Below are 23,975 nucleotides of genomic sequence, written 5' to 3'. Positions count from 1 at the left end.
CCTAGAACATCCTATACTTATCTCTCCAGATAACTCCAACATCTCTCACACATTTATTTTTAGTATCTTTCACTGAAATATATATAAATATATATATATATGGATAATTATTTGGAAGATGTAGAGAATGTGCCTTAAATGGTCAGAAATGTATTGGCAGTTTTTATTTCTTTACATGTTCTTTGCATCTTCTAAGAAGCAGATGGGTTAGGAGGGGGTGAGGAGGAAGCAGAGATAGCACTAAACGTACAATGCACTTGGAAATGTCACTCTAAAAAAATTGAAACTAAAACAACCTTCACTGTTTCTTTAGATATATTGTTTCTATAGTCATAAAAACCAAGCAAAGAATTAAGAATCTACAGTATTTGGTCATCCAGTTAGAGGTGTATTAAAATTGGCTTACAGCAGGGACCTAAATTGTGCAGTAGGAAACCATTAGCAAGCATGTGATAGTATGCTGAATTGAAGAAATGTCACAGGAATAACTAAAAAGAGTATGGAGGATCATAAGGAAGGAACAGCAGAAAATGAGTTTCAGGTGACATAATGAGATGCAAAGGACTCATTCTGAACCTGGACTGTCTCCTGTGAGCCTTGAGGAGACACGGAACATGTGACAATAATAGTTCACACTGGTGTTTTTTTTGAGACTACTACTAATAATTTAAGTATTTGCTTTTATAGCTGATGAAGTCTACCATGCACTATTTTGACTACTCTACACAGACTGACCCTTATAATACTCACAATGACCTTAAGAGATAGGCAATGCCATTTTTCCATTTTTATGGGTAGGAAAATGAACTCACAAGGATTGGATAATTTGTCCACAATGTCTCGGTCTGAGTGGTAGAATTAGGGTTTATGTGAAGGCCAGGTAGCAGCAAGCTCATGTTCATATGCACCCCACTAGTCCTCCCAGACCACAGTGCAGCACAAATCATCTAATTGTGAGGCCTGAGAACTCTTCCCCGCACGGAACTACTATGGGAAGTTTCCATTCACTGAGTGTGATCCTTAACTCTCTTGTCATACATCATCTTGCTAAAAAACAAGACTTGGGTTAGGAGCTACACTGGCAAACAGTTGTGCAGCAGTGCCTGACTTAGCTTGTGAGTAAGCTGAGCCCAGCTGCCAGCGTGAATGTGCCCATAGCTTTGTTCTCTGCCCCATGCAATGCACGTTTTGGGGGAAATTGGATCTTACAATAGTTTTCCAAAGGACACTCAGTGTTTTCCTATGAGCCTATTAAACTTGCCCTTGTTTTAAGATGATTCTAGACATGTTGGAGAAAAGAAGCATAAATATATCAAAAATAAAATGATAGGAAAAGTTCCAAGACAGTAAAAGAACTATTGTTGCATGATGATTTGGACAATAACTGCCTTTGGGCTTCAGCACACATTTATCAAGCATTTTTCCAATGTAATTACCACCACTAGGGAAAGATCATTGATATTTAAAGGATGCTGAAAGTTGTAAGAAAAGCCAAAAGAAGTGTTTAGATGTTACCCACTGGCTGTATTTATCAGAGTCTGCAGTGTTTTGGGGAATAAAGCTAAGTGACATCCTGCACATGGATTTATGTTTATAGTTCTATTTTCTTTATTCTTTCCACATTTAGAGACACAAGTATTCACTATGAGGATGTGTCATAACAGTACCCCATATGCAGCCCTGATGATGGTTTTGCCCTGGACAAAACACAGCAATAGCCATTGCAGGCACCATCAGGAGTGTATAATGACCTATACTCTGTACACACAGGAGGATTCACATTTCCAAAGCCACCCTGGACTGCCTCAACGGTGACTATAATGTGGAAGAGGGTCATGGTAAAGAAAGGAATGAATTCTTGAGGAAGCATAATATAGAAACCTATTTAATTAAGCAGCCTGAGGAAAGTCTGCTGTCCTTGCCCGAAGACATCGTGAAGGAATCAGTGAGCTCCTCAGACAGGAGAAACAGTGGGGCAACATTCACAGAAGGATCCTGGAGCCCAGAATTGCCCTTTGATAACATCGTGGGGAAACAGAACGTAAGTCTTGGCTTCCTTCTTCTGGTTAGCTGAAAATGCATGCCTGAGTTCATCTCCAAACCAGATGCCTGGAGAAAACGGATTTGTTCTTAACCTTTTCTCTACTGAGCACCATAATTGGAAATGAGCTAATACATCTCCTCAGGAAAGAATTAACCTATGTATGTAATTTCAGGAAATGACAGAAATGCCAGTTGAGCTCCTGACATCTTCTCTTTTTTCTGTCTTTCTTTTTTAACCTAGCTAAAAATAAATGTTATATGAAGCTAACTTGTGATTTTAGAAAAAAAAAAGCAAATAACACATCCTCAGAAAGATATAACTGATGCTATTAAACGAAAGAGGATAGTTGAGAACATAAAAATGACCCTTTCCTCTGCAGCTTCAGTGAGCAGTCCTGTGTCACCCTTTGAAATTCAAAATCAGCAGGGCACCACTGACTGGGGACCTTAAAGGCAGCAATAAGTCATGCTCAAAGGAAGAGTAAGGAATCTCAAGACCACCACATAATTTCAAAGCAGCCAGCCACACGTTTCTGTTTTGTATATACCTCAATTTACTCCTTATATGAAGGACAGGTCAGTATATAAGGAGTAAATCACTAATAATCAAATTTATTGTTCAGAAATATTTCTAAATATTGGAACTGCATTAAACCCAATGGATACTTAGACCTTTAGAGGCACTAGAGAACTGAGATCAATCAAGGAAGAGAACCAAAGTGGACAGACAGTATCTGTCCTGTCCAGAATGCCTTTTCAGAGCATCAGCAAATCACTTGCTCTGATGTGGGTTCTCTCCTCTGATGTGGGTTCTCTGCTCTGATGTGGGTTCTCTTAACAATTCAGAGCACTTGTGGCTGAATTCATGCACAGTGTGACTCCACTGGGCATTTTTAAGGAAACAAGTGAAAAATAAAGAAATAAACAATAAAGATTTAGCTGACAATGTGCACTGTGAACCCAGGACACCAAACCAGTAGTGTCTGGAGTCTTGTGAAGCCTAGGAAGGGGAATTTTTCTATATACATAGACCTGAACATCTTTCCTTAATTTGTAGAAAAGAAGCATTTGTCTATTTAAAGACATTTAAAGTGGAAAGCATAAAATGCTGATCGGTGGGGCACCAGGGACCAGGTTAACTGCAGCTTCCTTCCAGTTCTGTGGGAAGGAGATAGAAAGCAATGCATGTGCCACAGCAGCTAAGAAAAACCACAGGTGGAATCTCTCCCACAGACTTTGAAGCAGTCTACCCTCAGGACTTCACTACTCTTTTATGCGTCAAATTTACAAAAAAGTATTATGCCCAAAGAAGTCATCACTGATTTCAATGCCTACCTTTTTCCATCCCTGAATCAGTGTGCATGGCCTAATGCGCTTTTATATAAAATAAGGGTCTTAACTGCTCCCCGAAGTGGGTGCGTGGTCAGCTAACAGTGCACTTTCTGCTTCATCTGCTTGTTAACTTGGGCCTGAATGCTGGATATTTAGAGAGAAGGTGTATGCTTTCCCCTGAATACCTCAGTGATCTTGTACAAAGTCCTCTTTTTGGCTATTTTTTTTTTCTTTTGGAAAAGACTCTCCATAAAAACTGGTTGTAAGAATTGGGGTAATTCCTTATTGTTCTAGTCTCAGTTGTACCTGATCTAGCTACTATTCACTGAGTACCAAAAAGACAACTGGAGATGCTTAGTTCCATGACTGGAAGTTCATGATTGATCAGCTCATGATCGATTGATCTGATAACAGTTTCTAATAATAATTGAAGCATTTCTGTGCTAATTGTCTAAACGTTTGGTGACACTGATACCACCAAATAATTACTATAGAAAATGCCACATTAGCCAAAGATTGCTATTACTGATGTTTAAACACAGCATATTTTTCCTATGATGCCTGAGCTTTGCCTGGACATAATCATCTGTGCCATCTTTTGCAGAAATAATCTCAACTCACTTTTATGATTTTAGACTTAAAAGTCAGTGGGTGTGTGCCGATACTGATAAATAACCATGCAACACTAATAACATTTTATAAATGATTAAACTGATTAAAATGATCATGACCATTCAGTGTTTGTACTTAATGCTTAATTCTAGAAGTCATGCAGTTCAGGGACATAATATGTCCCTGAAGAGATCGAGGCTGGTCTGTCTGAGCCTATGCTACACCAAAAAACCCAGTCACTTCCACAGAAGCTCAGGCCATCTGAGTGTTCACATAACACAGACAAAATGCACTACTACTTCCCTGGGGATTTTCCAGTTTAATTGGCCAGATGTTTTGGCTTCTATTGGTTCATAATGTATGCTTAGAAATACTTGTAATGATATTGTGTTGCTGTGTCATAGTCTAAGCTATGTATACAGCAGATGTTCAAATAGTTACATCCTTATATATTCATTCAATAAGGATTAACTGAGCATCTATTTAATAGCAACTACTGTTATTGAAAAAGGAGGAGGAACAAAGAAAAGAAACATTTTAGAGGTAAGGTCAATGAGTACTTTATACTTTTCATGAAGACAGGAATTGCAGCTGTGTATAGTTTAAACTATAACTGGAATAATATCTGATAAATCACATAGCTTGATTAAAATCTGTCTGATGAGTGAAATAATAGACATGGATAGTGAGGAAGATAAGCTAGTCAGATTTTACATATAGGTTTTGTGCTTGGGTACCTGGGTAGGTGATAGAATTATGAATTGAAATAGGTAATACTAGAATGCAAGTGAAGACTAGGCATTCAGTTTCAGACACGCTGGTCTGAGATGCTATGAGACATCTAGGAAGAGACATTCAGGCAGCTGCTGAGAACACTCAGACATAAAAGAACTCTCCAGAGGAGGTTGGTCTAATTATCCAAATTCAGCACTAGAAGAAGTAGGAGAATGAGAGAGATCACTGTGCCAATATGTAAAATTAGGAAATGAGAAGGCACAGGCAGACCTTGGGGAATAGCAGATGGATGGTAAAAGACAATAAGGATCCACAAACAAGGACATAGAAGAAGCAAAATAATCCTAAGAGAGCTGAGGATTGAGGTACTACTGAACTAGAGAGCAGAGTGTTTTGAGGATGTGGGGAGTATCAACAAAGTCAGCTGTAGCCAAAAGGCTCAGTAGGATGAAGACTTAAAACTGCCCATTGAAATTGGATTGAAGAATAGCACCGGTGAGAGGCAGATTTGGTGAGACGGTGAAATCAGGAGCCAGGTTGTGATAGTGGATGAAAGAGGGGTTTGAGTCTTCCAGAAAAACTAAGTCCCCACTTCTTCCCCCTCCCTTCCACTTCAGGGGCACATCAATAGCTTGGAGGAATATGGAGAGGCACTAAGAATTATTCTTGACCCCTTTCAGGAATCTTCCAGGCTCTACCACTGCCTAGCTGTGCTCCTTTATTTCAATGCTGCTGTCCACCTTCCCTGTGCCCATATCTCCATCACTGGAGGCTGAATCTGCTGGTCTGGTTTCTCATGTCTCAGTTGCTACCAGATACCCTGAGGGCCACCTGTTGCATTCTTGACTCCTGGTGTAGGCAGTACCCATTGCCTTGGTGTCTGGCTCCCTGAACCTGGGCTCAGTTATGAGTGAGGCTTCCTATGTCCAACTTCTAAGTGGAACAAAAGTAAGAAAACTAGAAACTAAGAAGTTTAGGATCACAAATAGACTACTGAGATTTTAAGATTACAAAAGTAGAAGTGGGCAGTTGAAGTAGGGAAATTTTTCATATTTATGGTAGAATTTCCAGAAATTTCCAGGTAGCTTGTTGGGCTCTGTCAGAATAAAAACAAAATGATGAAAAGAAGACTCGTTGAAAAAGTCTTTATGTTAAAGATTATATCTTGCTCTCCTGGTACATTCTCTCACTAAAACCTGTATCTGGGCTTGAGCTCTTCACACAATGACTCAATGGGTTCTCAAGTTTTCTAGATGCTAGGAATCTAGAAATGAAAAGATAGCCATGGTCACTGTCCTTCAGGAGCTTAATTTTAAGGTAATTAGAAGTGCAGACAATTAACCAAAACATGTAATTACTCTGAAGGAAATGGAGAGAGATATATGACCAGGGCAACAGATAGAATCACTAGAGATAGGATTGTCAGAGAAGGCCTCTCTGGAGATTAGGGTGAGAAAGGATGCTGCTTGTGAACAACCAGGAGAAGAGCATCCCAAATATAGCAAACAGCTTGTACAAAGACCCTAAGGTAGAAAGAAGAAAAAGGTTCAGTGTGTTAGAAGAGTAAGAAGCCTGCAAGGCATAGGGAACAGAGAAGAGAGAGGCATCACTAGAAGCTGAAGCAGACAGCAGATTGGCCCTGCAAGATTTCTTGAGTATGTATTTTATCCCAAGGGGAATGATAGGGTTTAAGCAAGGTAATGGCATGATCTGTTTTAGACTTTGATTGCCTTCTGCGGAATTGAATGTAGAGGACAAAAGTGACTCATCAGACAAAATCCATCTTAGGGTCACGATTTAAAAGAGGACACCTAGGGCTGAGGCTTTTGAACAGCTTTAAATTTATCATATAAACCGTATATTTAGTCAGATTTTTATGACAAGGGAGATGCCAAGAGAGATGGAACCTCTCTTTCAGAGACAAAGCTAATGTTACAGCAGAGGATCTGACCCCCACCACCCTCATCAGAGTCCAGGCAGCTGTCTAGTACTCCTCCAGGACTTTTTCTGGAGTCACATGGAGAAAAATAAGTCTTTGATATCTCCATGTGTATTTCAGTCATTTCTATACAAGAGACAACTTCTTAACTTGAAGTTAATTTGTGCACTTCTGAAGATTATACACATAAATGGTATTTTTTTATTTTCCATACAAGAAATAGAAAACAAAAGTGCTTCATTCCCTGGAATGTGAGTAAGGTCATTAATGGTAGCAAAAGTGAGAAGCTTTGGACCAGGTGCCATCATGTGCATCATGCACATGTTTTCTGTTTAATCATCACACCAACTTACAGAGTAAGTGTAATGTGCCTGTTCCACAAATATAAATTTTTTTATTTTAAGAGACCAACTGAAGGTCACATAGCCAGTAAGTGATAGCTGGGTTTACAGCCAAATTATGTCTGATTCCAAAAATGATATGTTTTCCATCATTCTACAAGCCTCACTCTTTGTAGTCCTAATATAGTCTATGGCCATACCACCCTGAATGTGCCCAATCTCGTCTGTAGTCCTAATATATACTGAGTTTCTATTTTCTACCCTGTTTCCAACTAAGTCAATCTTCGAAGGTGTGTGTATATGTGCGTGAGTTGTGTGTGTAGGTGTGTGATGTGTCTTTACATATATGCCTGTGTGCAGTGTGTATATATATGGTGTGTGTGAAAATGTGTGTGTGCATACTCTCCCCTTCCCTGAAATATATGGGTCACTGGCTCACTAGGGCTCTTTAGAAGTTTTTGTGACAGCTGCAGGAAATGAACATAATCCACCACAGCCAGATCATGGAAGTCTCATCCTACCAGTAATTGCTCAGTACCTGCGTGTCCTACCATGATGATTGTTTGCATGGGAAAAAGAAAAGCTGGGCAGCACCTCCTGTGTGTGTCGTGATGAAACAACCAACCATTTGATTTAGTTCTGCTTGCTCTAGAGAAAGTTGAGACTGAAAGAAAGGAGAAGGAGCAGCCTGGGCCGGCAGCCAGGATGTTTGTGTCACCACTGGTGTCATAACACTCCTCTTAGATTCTGTTCTCCACGTCCATTGGAAGAGTGAGAATTCTCATCTAAACCCTGTCCTGATCAAAGGCCTCATGTAGACCCAGTGCTGATGCTCATAAATAGGACCTGCAGGCAATAAGTTTTGTGATCTTGAGTTAAATCTCTGTGGGTCCCAAAGTTTTGACCATTGATGGGAACAGATGAATGGCAATCCAGCAGAACTGAATGACAGCCCTGACTTTTCTGCTACCACTAAGAGACCTTGAATAACCTCCTCTCCCCTCCACAGCTCAGTGCCCTCACTTGCAGGGCAGTAGGTGCAGACCTTACTATACAATAATCTTTCTTACCTCAGACACAACCCACTCACTGTCTCCACCTACGACACGCTCTGAACTCTTGGCTGAGCTAGCGGGTTGTGTCTACTTCAGCATCCTGCCAAGCAATCCACAGCAAAGTACTCACCAGCCAGGTGTGGGGACACCCATCGTTTGCAAAAGTTATGTTTACATGGTTATCCTAGCAACTGTACTGAAATAGGAAAGTCAAATTCATCAATAGGAATCAAATCAAAATATTTTGAAAGGATGTAAGGAAAACCTTCAAGGAACCAAACAGCATTTTCTTGACATTCTGGCTAAGTGGGTTTTGATGTGAAACAACTGAACGTCGTTGCAAGCACCCTCACACCTCGCATATTTCTGGACCCAGTTTTCAACATGAAAATTGTGTTCCCTTATCAAGTAATATTGATCCCTAGGATTTGGTTCCTTTCCTTCTTGTTTCTTCCCTTTAAATTGGGATGCAAACTAAGGGCCAGGCCCTTTTTTTGTGCATACAGGAATGCCCGCAAATGAGCACAAGAGCAAGACCTCCCTACATTCAAATCATTTTACTTCTGTCATTCAAGTAGGGCAAGTTGGTCCCACCAAGACTCTCGCTGTGTTTGCTCATTCATCCAGTCATTTGTTTGTTAACTGCTTATTGAGTAACCTCAATTTTCAGATAAGTGGCTACTGTTGGAGATAGAGAGACAAAGTAGGTATCAAGCACTCAGGAACTTGAAATCCACTGGTGTCACCAACAGGCCACCAGGCTCAGTGTGAATATTGCAAAGACTGCAGCACCACAGTTTAGTAGAAGGGACGCGTGATCCAGAGGAATCAAGGAAGACTTTTCCAAGTAAGTGAAATTTAAGCTGAGATCTACACAGAGTGAAGCTAGGAGTTAGGAAAAGAGACCCAGAAAAGAGAAGAGCAAGCCCAATTTATTAGCTTAGCTTCCTATTGCTCGAGACCAAAATGCAGGCTTCTTTTTCATCACAAAAAAATATTTAACCTGAAATTCCTCCTCCCTAAAAGCAACTGAAATATTGGATATTGGTCCTAAAAAAGGAAACTGCGTTTTCAGAGTTTAGTACTAGTATCTTCAATCTTGATATACTGAAAATTACAGGGAAATTTTTCTGTTTTTAAGGATCTCAACATTAGATTCTGTCTTGATCTTCACTAGAGATCAGCAAGCTTAGGGTAAAGAATAGGGAAGATTTTAGAAATTTCCCTGATGTCCAGCTGTGTGTAACAGCTTTTTCTGACTCCCCAGGCTTCCCTCAGCCCTGACTCTCAATACAGCAGCTCGGTGCAGTCAGGGAAAGTTATTACAGGCATCTGGTTTTTCACTTTGTTCAGAAAAGCAAGTAGATTTGAAGTCTTCCAGGGAGTGTTGAGTGGATTAAGTAAGCAATTAGATGTATTAACTTTTACTCATTATCCTTCCTGTCTCTGAAGTTCCTGAGATAAACTCAGGTGGAAAAGACAAAGGTAGATGTGACCCCTATAGAATTACAGATCTCAAAATGTCCATTTTGTTTGGCAAACACATATATAGCCTGTGGTTACTATGGAGCAGTAACTGGGTGAAACTTTTCTAAAACTAGTTGGGCTCTTTCTTCACTAGGAATTGACTAGTTGTTTGCACATCTTAAAATTGTAGGCCGACAAACAGGAATCGATAAATTTATATACAGTATTTTAGATATGTAATAGTAAATATATGATAATTTCAATAGGAGAAAACAGGTAGGAAAGAGAAATAGCAAAAATATGGAATGTTTCCATATTTCCTCATTTTTCCAATTTGAAAACAAAAAATTGGGTGTTACTTTATAATAATCCTGGCCCCCAATTTTTAGGTGACTGTGCTGAAAATCGACCACAGTTAACATTTTTTTTCAAGTGAGGTACATCAGTGAATATTCCCTTCTTTGTGGAACCAGAGACATTGTTGGGATTTATAGTGGAATTTATATCTATAAGAGTATTTTCTTTCCAAAGTCGCATTTGGTGTGAGTGATCCTTTATCATGCTTACAGTAAAGTGGCCCACATGCCACGACCTAGCAGGATTACTGTTCTGCATAAACAAAGGCATGTAGTCCTTCTCAGGTAATTTACTCCCAGCCACAGCAAAGACACTTAATATTTTTGTTTGTTTAAACACCAATCTGTTTTTTTTTCTTTTTATTGAGTTTATTGGTATATTTTAGGTATACGGTACAGTTACAATCATTACTGGGATCTTGTACCTTTACATGACAGGTCTTGGTTCTCATTTTTTCCCCTTTTCCCTGCCCTCCCTTCACCCACTCTTCCCTTCCTTATTTACAAATACTTTATTTCCATATTTTTATTTTCTCATATTTTTTTCTTTCCCCTTATTCCCTTTCCCCTGCTCTTCCCACTTTTCCTACACCTTTAGCCATTTTCTTCCTATTTCACATTGTTAATTATCTCATTAGGATCTTATGTACTATTACAGTTTATTCACATCAGAGAAACTATTCGGTATTTACACATGTGTGACTTATTTGTTTCACTTAGGAGTATATCCTCAATATGTATCCATTTTCCTATGAATGAATCTAATTTCTCATTCTTTATGGCTGAGCAGTATTCCATTTTATAGAAAAACCACATCTTCTTTATCCAATTTCCAACTGATGGGCAAATGGGCTGTTTCCAAGTTTTAGCTATTACAAACTGTGCTGCTATAAACATAGCCGCACATATATCAATGTGATATGATTCTTTTGGAAAGATACCCAGCAGAGAGGTATGGCTGGGTCAAATGGAACCTCTAGTCCCAGCTCTTTGAGGTATCTCCATATTGATTTCCATAGTGGTTGCACTAGTCTGCACTCCCACCAACAATGGAGAAGGGTTCCTTTCTCCCCACAACCCCGTCAATATTTGTTATTGGTTGATTTCATGATAGCAGCCATTGTTTTTGGGGTGAGGTGGAATCTCAGTGTTTTCATCTGCATCTCTCGAATGACCAGTGATGTGGAACATTTTTTCATGTATTTACTTGCTGGTTTTACTTCTTTGTCTGAGAAATGTCTCTTCATTTCGGATGCCCATTTTTGAATTAGGTCTTTATATTTGGAGGGCTGATTGTTTGGAGTTCTTTATATATTCTAGATAATAGTCCTTTGTCTGAGGAGTACCTGGTAAAAATTTTTTCCCACATTGGAGGTTGTCTCTTAGTTCTGTTGATAGTTTCTTTTGCAGTGCAGAAGCTTTTTAAACACCAACCTATCTTTAACCTCACCTAGGGTTAGAAAGGAGTTGCAGTGCTTATCCAGGGGAAGTATGCAGTCCTCATGGAAGATTTTTGCAAAGTTCTCTCTCTTGTCCAGGATCCCCAAACCACTGTTGTGATGCTCAGGTCATGAGTGACTAGATTTGGTGATGTTTCTCCCATGCTGTGGCTTTGATATTAAACTCAGTCCCTCAAAGGATGTCTTCATACCATGAGAGGCCAGGGCTTTGGACATACCATGTATAATTCAGCTCACTCAGGAGTTCATATCCTGGGAGGACTTAAATGTAGCAGCATTCTTAAGCAACCAGCTCAGAAATAGCATTCAGGATGATAACAATCCAGAAAAGCTGAGTGAATTAGACAATTACAGTAGAAAATTGTGTATTAGAAAGGTTAAAAGATGCAGTGACTGGCACACACTCCCAAAGATGTAACAGGTTGACTCTAATGGGCGGCTGCTTTTTGTCTCAATTTCGCCCTGCCTTCCACAAATGGCAAACAGTAGGAGAGGATGGATACTTTATGGTTAGTAATTTATATGTTCTTTGGAAGAAATTTAAGAAAAGCATTACTAATTAAATTTTATTACTTTATTGGGTAATAGGAGTCTGAAAAACTTCAGCCTGATAGATGTAAAACCACAAACCTGAGCAATTTATCAGCAACTAAAGGTATAATATTTCTCTCCCATGCTGTGTGAGTCAACTTCCTGGCACTGTGATGGAATACCCAAGAAAGACAAAGTAAGAAAGATTTATTTCAGCCAATGGTTTCACAGACTTCAATCCATGGTTGACTAGCTCACTTTTAAGATTATGGCAAAGAAGAAGCATTGTGGCAGAGGAAAGTTGGATACTTCATGGCAGACAGGAAGAAATGAGATAAAGAGACAGACAGACAGAAAGACAGAAAGACAGACAGGCCTGAGACAGTATGTAGTCCTAAGAGCATAGCCCCGTGACCTGCTCCCTTCACCCTATTCCCAACTCCTAAGGTTTTATCACCTTCCAATAAGTCATTAAATTGTGAATTCATGAATGGATCAGTCTACCCATGCAGTTAGACCACCTTGTAATCTAATTGTCTTCCAAACACCCGCCTCTAATATTGCTGCAATCGGAGCCAAATGTCTAACCCACGATCCTTTGAGGGGCAAGCCAGATCTAAATCATCATGTGCTAAGTGAGTTAGTTCGGAGCCACAAAGGAGCTGAAGTTTAAGTGATTCTTATAATTAAATTTCTCCAAATCCCCATTAAGAAAACACACACATACACACAACCACACCTATATGAACTTCTGCCAGGCATTGATGTATCTGAAAATCCTACATCTTTGACGTTCTCAAGTACCTGAATGACCTAGGACCTGATATATGTTTGCTTTCTTATTTCCTGAGTTGAAATTTTTCAGGATGTGAGCCCATGGTCATCCAATTTCAGTAGGATAATGGTCACCTGTCCAGCCACAGCCTCTGAGATTTTGGCCCAGTCATTTCACTGGGCTCCTTTGATTCACACCTATCCTTTGTCCTATAAAGCAGTGAAATTTCAGTTGCTCTGCCCCCATGAATCCATATGAAGCAGGGATCCTGCCTCCTTCCCTAGGTCAGACCTTACCCTTATGTTTGTACTACCCAAGCCCCAAGAAGAAGTCAGGGCCGGGGTTTGGAAATCTCTTCCACATGTTACTAGGGATGTGATGATGTAAAAGTGAAAACATCAGCTGACAATTTACTTCCAATCATGTAGCTTCAAAGAAGTTGTGTCTAAGTGGATGTCCCAAGTTCTGTTTCAGCCAAATCCATGAAGTTTAACAATTTTTTAATTAAAAATGACCCAAGTAACTCAAGTATAATCATATTTTCCCAACAGAGATTAGGATCTTCTTTCTGAAGGATCCAAAGTATTAAACAATCAAAGAATAGCTAATGAAGAAATGAACAGCCAAGAAGCCTTCTTGGGCCAGCCTGAATCAATGTTAGAAAACATGTGTTCCTAGTGACCTTGCTGAGGTGAGGATTGGGAACAAAATCCAAGGGCTCTGAGTCTTCCTATCCAGAGAGCTCTGCCAGACAGGAACTGTGGTTGGTCCTGGAAGTTGAAGCCTGGATGACCACCTGTCCGCATCACAGCCAAATAGCCCAATGAGGTCCAGTGTGCCTGTGCCCAAGCCATGACCCCCATTCCAGTAGGAAGAGATGAAGACTGAGGCATTTAATGGAAAAAAAGCCTAGCACTGTGCTTAAGTATTCCTGGACCTCAAACCCAAACCAATAAGCTGTTTTATTGACCCAGTTTACTAATACTAGTTTAGAAGATCAAGAGTGAGTTTGTGAGGTTCAAATGAAAAGCAAACTAGGAAATGCCCTCCATGAAATCAGCCAGAACTAGGAATCCCCTGCCATCCCTGTTTTATATCTCTCATCATAGAGAGATGGAATTTCAGAACACAAGGTGCCAAAGGCTAATCAAAGTATCTCACAGCTCTTTTAATCCCCATCAAATGTAACATGCAGACAATATTCAGGAACACTCAGTTCTACCTCAAGGTGGGAAGCAATAGTGATGCCAGTGGACTTGCATTGTTTGCTTATATTTGGAGACTGGAAATCCAGCTAGAGTGGTGCTGGGGTCCAGAAGGCTTGCTGGATACATAGGGCCTATTATTTCAGCCATCAAAGGAATATTCTGACCCTTGTTACTTTGTTTCCTGGGCCAGAAACTATGGAGCTATTATGAAAATAACTTAAATTCTCTTCCCAAGGCAGGATCCTATAGACTTCCTCCCACCATATGATCTCATTAGATATTCCTTTGCTTTGTTGGTAAAATACATGGTGTCAACATAAATACCCAGAGAAGGGAAAAAAGTAAATAGAATCCCTATTTTTAAAATGCATCCAACAGATAATTTGGATGTAACAATTTCTTTCTCTTGGAACAGACAGAGAAGTTGACTGTTTTACCTGTTCTTAGGAATGGTCCAGTTTGCTACCAACTCTATTCTCCCAAGAGGAAAAAAACTGTTACATGCAAGTTCTAAGAAACTCAGTATAGCTGTTTCCCCGAGAGTCACCTAAGTCAATATTTCTCCAAATGATACTTTGCACTCTCTTTCAGAAAAATTACTGCATTTTATATCCAAGTAAATCTCTGCTCCTCCTCCCCATATTACAGGAAAAAAAACAATAATTGTGTCTTTAAAAAAATACCAGGCATGGGGCCAGAGGTTTAGCTCAGTGGCTCCAGCGTTTGCCTGGCAAGGGCAAGGTCCTAGGTTCAATTCCTGGATCCACAAAAAAAAAAAAAAAGAAACAGACCAGGCATTTTTCCTGAGACCTAAATACAAACTGCCATAGACTATCTTATCTTGAAATTGTCCCCAGAAGTGAGCTTTCTAAAAAGAGTAAGTGATAAGTACATAAGATGATGAATACATAAATTAGTTCGACTCAGTTATTCCAACTTATGCAATAGCATAGCATCACTGGGCAGCACATAATTATATATGATTAAAATTTGTCACAAAATAGCCTTTTAAAAAGTAGGAGCCTTCTTCTCTGATGGTTGGATTAGGATTTTAATAAACAGTAAAGAAATAAACAGCTCTATGTGTGCAGATGGGATGCTCTGGTTCAGGTTTAGTGTTTCTCTTGTGTCCTCTGGGGCATAAAAAGTCATAAAGGACTGAAAGATAAAATCTCTGCATTTCCCACAATCTAAACCCAGCAAGGAGCAAGTTTGAATTGGACCTAGAGAAGCCTCCATGTTAGGGACAGGAAATGCTCCAGGATCATGTTAAGGAAGTCTCTGCCCACCCTACTTCAGGATATGGACTCCAGTGCTTAGCACCTGCAGCAAGAAACCTCTAGGCATAAGAGGAGGAATCCCTGTAGCTGTGTCCTGAGCCTGCTGGACTTGGAATCTTGCCTAGATCCTTCCTGTATCAGCAGTGAGGCAACCCACACCATTAACTGCAATCACAGGTACCTGCAGCTGAATCTCCAGACGGCTGCATCTCCCTCCCAGGGGGCTAAGACAAGACGAAGCTCTTTCACTAATGACCAATGTTCCTCTGCACGCTGGCTCATGGAAATATTCACACCAAAGCTAGTCCAGGGCAATGGTGGCAATCCTACACCACACATGCCATAGCAGGCACACAGAGCCCTCTCCAGCTCAACAGCGAAATCGCCTTGACATAGGCCCAGCAACCAAGCATTCAGGTTTAATTGCAATGTTGCCACTTTGCAACAAATAAGTGGTTTGGGTTTGGAGTTGCAGTTTGGGCACTCAATTTCTAAAAGGTTCATCATCACTGGTCTAGGGTTTGGTCCCAGAAAAGTCTCAAGGTTGCCACTTTTTAATCTGTGGTCTCTGGTGCCCTTGCAGTCAATGATGAGAAATAGTTATGTTACAGGGAAGCAATCTGAAAAAGACCTCACACTGACAGGCTTCCTAAGGCTGCCCTGAATGGATCTTGCTCTTGGCTGGCATATCAACTGTCGTGGTGGTGCCTTTTAACTCATGCCAGTCAAAAAACTAGGCATTTAGTTTGGATGATAGAACAATAAAGAGCTTTTTATTTCATACAGCTTGATTAGCCAGAATACTTGTAAATTTACAGTCCACTTTGGAAAGAATGAAAAAAAGTCAAGGAACTTTGGTAGCAGAAGACCAGAAACATTGTGCTAGAGAAAATCTTCACATAGAGGCACTCCGTCCTCTGCTCATCGATTTATTCACTCTACACATACATTTTATGAACAACCTAGCAATGGTGGCAGGTGCTAGAAACTCAGTAGTGGGTTAGGTTTAGCACCTGACCTCAGTGAGACCAGAGTTTGAGGGAACAAAGAAACACATGATTACAATAATTCACAGCAAGTGGGCTAAGGGCAAGTGTAGGCCTTGTGTAGACTTCCTGGAGGAGGGGATGTACCAATCAGTTTTTAAAGTGGGATCAGGACGTGCACCCAGGTGCTATGCATTCTGATGCATAAAATACAACAGTGGAATAGTTGCTTAGCAGATCAGATGGTGTCCATTTTCTGAGCTCCAGTGCAGGTCATATATCATTTGCCCTGGACCTGACATTCTCTGAGTCATTCACATAGGGCATGGACAAACGAGAAAGCAGTGTGTGATATGGAAAAGCCATGTCACTTGTGGTCCAATTGGGGAACCCAAAGCCATTCACCCAGAAAAGTCAGAATGCTGGAAGGTGGCCACACGGAGAGAAATAAATGGATTTTATTCAGACATCAGAAACTGGCCAGGTGCAAAACTGTGGGAGAAAAGCAAGTAAGAGCTTCATAGCACTGTTTCCTAGATGATATCCCACTGAATATGCAGAAGTGACTTAAACTGAAGGCGGATTTTATTGTCAAAAACCTTGGGGGATGTAGAGTTTAGAAGTCTCAATCTTGCAGAACTGTGGTGCCTTTATCTGAGTAATGTGTACCATGAGTCCCATCAGAAGGACATAAGAATTTATTCATGCAATAAACATGGACTGAGCGGCTACAAAGCATGGGGCACTGGCATAGCCATGGGCAACAAACAAAAGGGCTCAAGTCCCTTGTCTCAAGGAGAATAGTGACAAGGACCGACAGTAAACAAACAATGGAGCTACACTTTTTGTTTTGTTTTGTTTTTTGAGGCAGGGTCTCACTGTGTAGTTGAGACTGACCTGGAACTCACTATGTAGCCCAGGCTGGTCTCGAACTCACAGTGATCCTCCTGCCTCAGCCTCCGGCATGCCACGCTTCTTAAATGGACTAACATGCAGAACTTTCAGTGAGGCATCTGCCACTCGGATGTCAGAGTTAGAAGGGCTCTGTAATGAAACAGAGCCTTCGGCACAGAAACTATGTAAACTGATCACAGTATCTACAAGGGTGCTGGCGGGGGTGTTTTGAGAGTGAAATGTATGTTTCCATAACAGGGTTAAATTATTTTTTACTTTAAAAAAAACCCAGATTTTATCTAAGATTTCTACCAGAAATCTGACTGGGAAGAATGCATTCATTGTAACAAGCTGGTTAACTAACATCAAGGTTTATGGCCATCCACACAGGGATTGAATCAGTAGGAGAAGTGGGTTTTCATGGGTTCCTAGCAAAAGGTGAATCCCAAAGAGAAGTTTCATGTGCCAAACAAAATGATGAGTCTAAAAGGATCCATGACAGCCCCACCCAAGTTAAATGCAGATTGTAAAGGTGACTCAGCCCCCTGATTGGAATTTTTACTAGAACTCTCAGCTTCACAGGCAAGACCTTACAGCTTCAAACTTCGCTTCAGAATGGACTGTGGTCCTCTTTTGGGTTTGGATGCCTTACACACCTATGAGGGAAGAAGTAATTTCTGAAATACCCAAGAGTATGGATCTCAGTTATGCTGAATTGAGGAGTTGCAACATCTTTTGTAAAAATGAATCATGACAGGCCACCTCTGCCACAAACTTTGACATTTCTGCTTTGTCATTCTGACATCCAAGTATCTAAAACACCAAAGTAAGCAAATGGCATTATGTCTTATAAGGTTATAACACTATTTATAGGTATAAACACAAAATATTTATAATATGTCTACCCCAAGCCAGGCATGATAGCTCATGCCTATAATCCCAGCAATCAGAAGGCTGACATAGGGGAATCACCTTGAATCTTAGGCCAGTCTGGGCTACACAGTGAGTTCAGGGCCAGCCTGAACTTCAAAGCCAGGCCCTCTCACAAAAAAATAAAATAAAAGAATAAAAAAATTATTGCTACACCAATCTTATATTCCAAGTATCTAAAAACACCAGATAATATAAATAAATATACGTATCTACTATTGCATATAAATATCTACTTCAGTTATGCGGTGAAATGTGTATTTGAATATAGGTATTCAATTATACATTACATGATATTCATTATATTATAGTCAAATATTCTCATGGCACTTTTCAGTTCCTTCCATTTCAATCACTTGTCTTTCTTCTTCTCTAGCCAGTTGTTCATGTGAGTGAGCTGTCTCAACAGTGTGGAGTCAGTCTAAGTCTAGGATTACATTTGAAAGCTTAAGCTATTTTTTTGACCTGACCCAATCTAGACCAACACTGGTGCTGCAAGTCATCAGAAGAGAGAGCTGCATTCTGTTAAAAATAGCCCTTTGCTGTGTGAGTCTACATAAGCAAAGCAGACACCACATGCATTTCTCAGGGCTGCATACAATGATCCCTGCTAAGGGATCGGAATATGGATTTTCCATGTTAGCAGGCATTCTCCCACTAAGTTGAACACATAACCAAATCATAGTCTTCACTACTGGCAAATAGCGTATCACAAATAATCCCACATCATAGTTGCTCCTCTAGACAAGTACCTTTTGCGTGCACTGGGAGTTCACTAAAAGCGAGGACTTCCCCGGGGCCCTTCCAAATGTGTGCCTGCTGGGTTTCATGCTGAGCTTCCCTTGAGGATATAACCCTAGAAAAGGGGAGGCGGGTGCTAGAATGACTGCTGGTCAAGCAGGGCATTTAATTGTCCTAAGAACTTGAAGGAGCAAATGGTAAGAAAATAACCGCTGAGAATTGATCACCCTCCTACAATATGGGGAATATGGTTATGTGGAGTAAAAGTCACTGCTTGGACAAGACAAGATTTTTCCACCATTTCTCTTTCCCAGACAGTATCTATATCCTAGTAGCAGTGATGAAGAACAGGAAGATGCAATATTTAACCTTCTGTGCCTGGTTTACTCCACATAGTATTGTGGTCTCAAGATACATCCACTTTCCTACAAATCACTCAAATTTAGCCTTGTTCGCGGCTGAATAGCACTCTATTTTTATGTAAACCACATTTTCTTTATCTGTTCATCTGTCAGTGGGCATATAGGCCACTTCCATAATTTACCTATTGTGAATTCTGCTGCTCCAAATACAGGTATGCATGTGTCACTGTGATGTGAAGACTTTAATTCTTTCAGGAAGATAGTGAAAAGAGGAATAGCTGGATTGATTGCAATTTCTGTGTTTAATTTGTTGAGGAATCTCCATACTACTCCATATTGTAGTACTAGTTTACATTCACACAATGACATAGATGGCCAACATATACTAATTTTAAATTTATGATGTATTACAAGAAAAAGAACAGGGGAGATGATTCCAAATTTCTTCTCCTTTGAGGCAACCATTCAGCCAGCCAGGAGAAAATGGTGAGGAGCAGGGAAGCTGGAACAGGAGCAAGTTCATGATCTCTGCCTGTGAAAGTGGCCAATGGCAGCAGAATCCTCTCGGAATAAACACACATTACTCAGCACAGGGAACCAGGAAACACTGCATCACTGTCCTATGTCATGTGATAGCCAAGACCTGCACACCAGTCCCATGAAACAGTAGTTCCCATCAGTATGAGGAGAAAAATAAGGGCAAACCAGGGAATTGTTCATTCAGTTAAATATACCTGGTGTGAAGGATTATTATATTCTGAGATTATATAATTTTTGCTGAAAAAATCAGTCACATTAGAAATAATGGTCATATTACAGAATTGCAGGGGTCGTCACTGCTATCATGGATGCTGCTGCTACTGTGATTTAACTAAATCAGCCCTAAAAATATTTTTGTAGCTCCCTGCCCTGTGAAATCCAGAGGTTGTATAGCCACCAAAGGCACACGAAACTGGCAGAATAGATAGCTCAATTTAATTCGAAGAAGGGAAGCTATAAGAGCATTAAAATTATAGAAAGTGACAGGGATACCTACCTACGAGTGTACGTAGATATTGCAGCACATTTCATCTCCTTTCATTAGATTCCAGCTCCAAGGTCTCCCGAAGATGATCATGCACCTAAGCCAGAAAGGGTCCTCAGACAAGAGCAGCCTGGAGGTCCTTCCCACCTCCTCTCCAAGATATAAAAGTTTGGCCCTCTTTAAAGAAATTCTTCTGGGAAGAATTTTTGCCTATGAAACTAATGAGAACTCCACCAAGTGGCTGCCAGTCGACAGTGCTGCATAAATCACATTTGTTCTCAGGAGCCCAAGCCCTCTGGCCTTATGTGGATCTTGCTGTTCGATTTTCCGCAACATTGGTCCCTGCTTCTTTCTCTCTGCTTTAGTCTTTCTTGCCTCTCCTCCTGCCACAGCTCCTTCAAAGATCTATCTTTTTCTCTGTGGTAGTCTCCTTGGTCCTTAGAGCTGAAATCAACCATGTCCATGCCCTAAGAGTATATATATATGTCACTTTCTCCATCCTTTATCCTGGGGCTGGCGAAGAAAGTTTCTGTAAATGTTACCAGTGATGAGGCAGTCCTATGGAATTCTTTAGAGGAGTCGAATTTAGATTACACTGGCTATTTCCATGAAGGTTAAAGGGAAGGGTCCAACTATTCCATGGGGAGAATCCTTAGCTACTAGGCTGCGTGACAAAGCTCCCTACTGCATCTCTGTCCCACCCACAGTGGGTCTGATTCACCTCAGGTAAGATGAAAACTATTGAACTCTCTCCAAGTCTCTGGATATATGAAGGGTGTAGGCGGGAGGCTTTGCAAGGTCCCCCATTGCCTCACAGGGTGCCCTGTTGATGATGGCATAATATCATTTTAGTCTAGCCTGGGTTTTCACACAGCCAAGCTGAGAGGCTCCCAAGCAAAGCAGACGTACACAGTACCTACAGAGGTAGGGAGTTTCCACCACTTCTTCTACCTCCCCTCGAGGTACTGTCAGGAGAATGGATAGGCTTCCTATCTTCAGATCCTGTTATGTCAAAGAAGCTGTCTCAAACTGGAGGTGTGAATGAGCATTGCATTGGCTAGAGCCAGCCACCTGATTCCCAGGAGACAGGTCTCCCTGCCAACCTGCTGTGCCTCAGAAGCCAATGCAATTTCTGCATCCACGTACCCAAACCCAGTTATCAGCTATGGTGGTTGTGCCTTTCCCTACCTCATGCTGTGTGTGACCCTATGAAAGAGTGGAAGGCTGCTTGCATTTTTGACCTAAATAAAATTATGCACATATATCTATATAAGTATATAGATATATAATGGTCTACCCTGGGGAGGGATATGTTGGAGAAGTGCAAAAATTTAATAATATCCATCGGATTTGAGGAACAGACCCTGGCACATGTGATTGTTCGGTCTATGAGGAATGCTTTAAGAAAAAATGCAAGCTAAGAGACCCCCAGGACTCCCCACCACCCCTAAATAAAAGAGCACATGAAAATGTGGAATTAACTTGGTGGGAGATGACCATTTTTGTGGGTTTTTTGGATGCATTTACTTTCCGTTATGTCTTTGGTTCTCTTTCTCTCATACCCGGGATGTGCCTGGTAAGAGAAAGGGTTATAATGGAACATCTCAAAGGCAGCTACTCTCCTAAGGGTTCAACCAAAGGAATTCAGTGCACCTACATAGAGCAAATGTGTCCCTCTTGACGTGATACTTTGCCAGGTTGTGTTTCTCTGACCCAAATTCTAACTAATCGAATTTTGTAGGTTTCACTGAATACAACTGCATGGAATGCTATTACTGTTTGCAATGTGACATGATCTAAAGACATTGCATTTCTTTTTTTATCCAAAGGGGACTAGCAGGTTTATTGTGTTTGCATGTGCTTTCCCCCTAGACTCTGGCTGCCCTAACAAGAAATTCAATAAATCTGCTTCCAAACCATCTTGCACAAGCTTTGCATGTCCAGTCTGGGCCTGAGGAAATTAACAAGAGAATAGAACATACCATCGACTTGCGGAGTGGCGATAAATTGAGAAGAGAACATATCAAACCATTCTCACTGATGTTTAAAGACTCCAGCCTGGAGCACAAGGTAGAGCTGAGTCTGTATACTGGCTCTTTTTCTGAAGTAAACGATTGTCAATGTTCTTGGGCGCAGAGACAGCACCCAGGGGATGTGGTTTGGGTTTGTTTGCTGTTTGATTAGGTTTGCTTTCATACTGTCCTTTCTTATTTGCTTCCAAAATCATTAGTAGATTGATGACTATGCAGGGAGATGCTGGGTTAGAAGAGAGCCACAGCTTTTCTCTCGACTGATGAAGTCCACAGTAAGCATCCAAAGAGCTTCCTCCACCTAATAACTCAGTGTAAGCATTAGTGATAAACATTACCTTTCTTGCATTTAGATGTCTATCATCCAATTGTCCAAGTCATCGGCTGGCTCAGAAAGCCTGGTCTAGGTTTAGGAGGAAGAAGATAAGTCCTGGATACAGAATAAGTTTGAATTCATCTTCACCACTTCCTTACTATGTAACCTTCAATAACAGAAATAACCTCTCAGAGCATACATCCCTTGCCATGCAATAAGGACAATGAAAGTGCCTTCTCAGGTTACTATGAAGGGCTCCAGAGTGATGTCTTGATTAGGCAAACTGATCAGTATGGTGATGGCATATTTATACTTTTTCCTGTGTTCTTGCCCAACACAGTCCTGAATTGTAAAGGAGGCTGACAAGAAAGGCTGCTATCTGTGCTTAACGGGGGCTGCTCCTTTGCACTCATAAAAGCCACTGACAGACCTTCTTTGACTGAGCACAGGAGGTGTTTGCTGTCTGCAGGAGGCAAGAACAGCAGGGAATTTGCAAGAAAATTTCAGGAGTTTGATCCAGTACTCTGTAAAGCTCCAGTGAACAATCGTTTTGAGAATTTGTTCAGCTGCCTGGGAGATTCTGCCTTCCTCAGCTTGGGGAATTCACACCTTGGTGCACAAGCACCATTCCCAGTGAGTTTCTGGGATGACTACCTACAGGTTGCAAACTCCAAAATTAATACCTCTGCCTGCAATTCCCAATGCAAAATCATTGTGTTTATGAATTAATCATACTTCAGAAATGCTTTGCCTTACTGGATGCCTCCAAAATAGCAGGCGTTCTTTTCTTATTCGCAGTATAACAAAGGGTCTAAGGTCCAAATTAAATGCATTCTCTTTCCTGGTCATCCTGTGGAAAGAGCTAGGAAAACGAGCAAGGTAGTTTGGCAAAAACTTTTCAATCAGCCCATGTGGATACTTGTGTCCAGAGCTAGACAAAGCCTTTTTCTTCATTCCTACTAACAAGATACTTGCTTCTCTAATGGACTAACACAGGCAGACTATAGTTTCTAGTGTCTTCTATCTAAAACTGTTCACATTTAATCTGTAGTTGTGGTAGTGAGGCAAGACTACACCTATGGGAGGCATAGTGTGTATGAAGGTGATCTCTATGGCCAGCTCAAGTCCACAAAAGGACATGGGACTTGCCCATTGATGGCCCAACTATGCATCACGTAACATGTGCTCTACTTGACACAGGTTCCCCCATGGTGAGGGCTACAGGCACCTGAGAAAACCCTTGCTCTCCCGTGTCACAGAGACTTTCCTTGGAGACTCCTCTTCTGAGCTTCCAACTAGGGACTGGGTTACTGCTGAATGAGGAATATGAAATAAGTAACATATTGAGTATTTACCAAGTACAAGGCACTATTTCTATGATGTCTATACAAAGTGACAACAGAGGGAAATGCTATTATGAGACTGATACTCAATGAAATAATAATAAAGGCCACCCAAAGTCACACTGTCAGTAGAGGTCCTGGAATCTGTGATGCCAGAGCCAGTGCTGTTGTTTACCGGCTCCACCTGAAATCCCCAAAACTTGCTCTCCCTGGTT

General features: G+C 40.8%; 1 protein-coding gene across 1 annotated transcript in view; it reads left to right on the top strand.

The window, feature by feature from the left end:
- The window catches only part of Adcy8 (adenylate cyclase 8), a gene marked incomplete at its 5' end in the record, with an annotated part of 218,698 nt that overhangs the window by 121,632 nt on the left and 73,091 nt on the right, over nucleotides 1-23,975 (top strand). The window contains 2 exons of the mRNA XM_019210479.2: nucleotides 1,771-2,041; nucleotides 21,944-22,141. Of these exons, the coding sequence (XP_019066024.1) occupies nucleotides 1,771-2,041; nucleotides 21,944-22,141 (469 nt within the window). The remainder of the gene's footprint in view (nucleotides 1-1,770; nucleotides 2,042-21,943; nucleotides 22,142-23,975) is intronic.

This window comes from Fukomys damarensis, unplaced genomic scaffold, assembly GCF_012274545.1.
Source record: "Fukomys damarensis isolate Sample0158 unplaced genomic scaffold, DMR_v1.0_HiC HiC_scaffold_5, whole genome shotgun sequence".
Taxonomy (NCBI): domain Eukaryota; kingdom Metazoa; phylum Chordata; class Mammalia; order Rodentia; family Bathyergidae; genus Fukomys; species Fukomys damarensis.
Note: the sequence above shows the minus strand (reverse complement) of the source record. Positions and strands in the feature narration are given on the sequence as shown.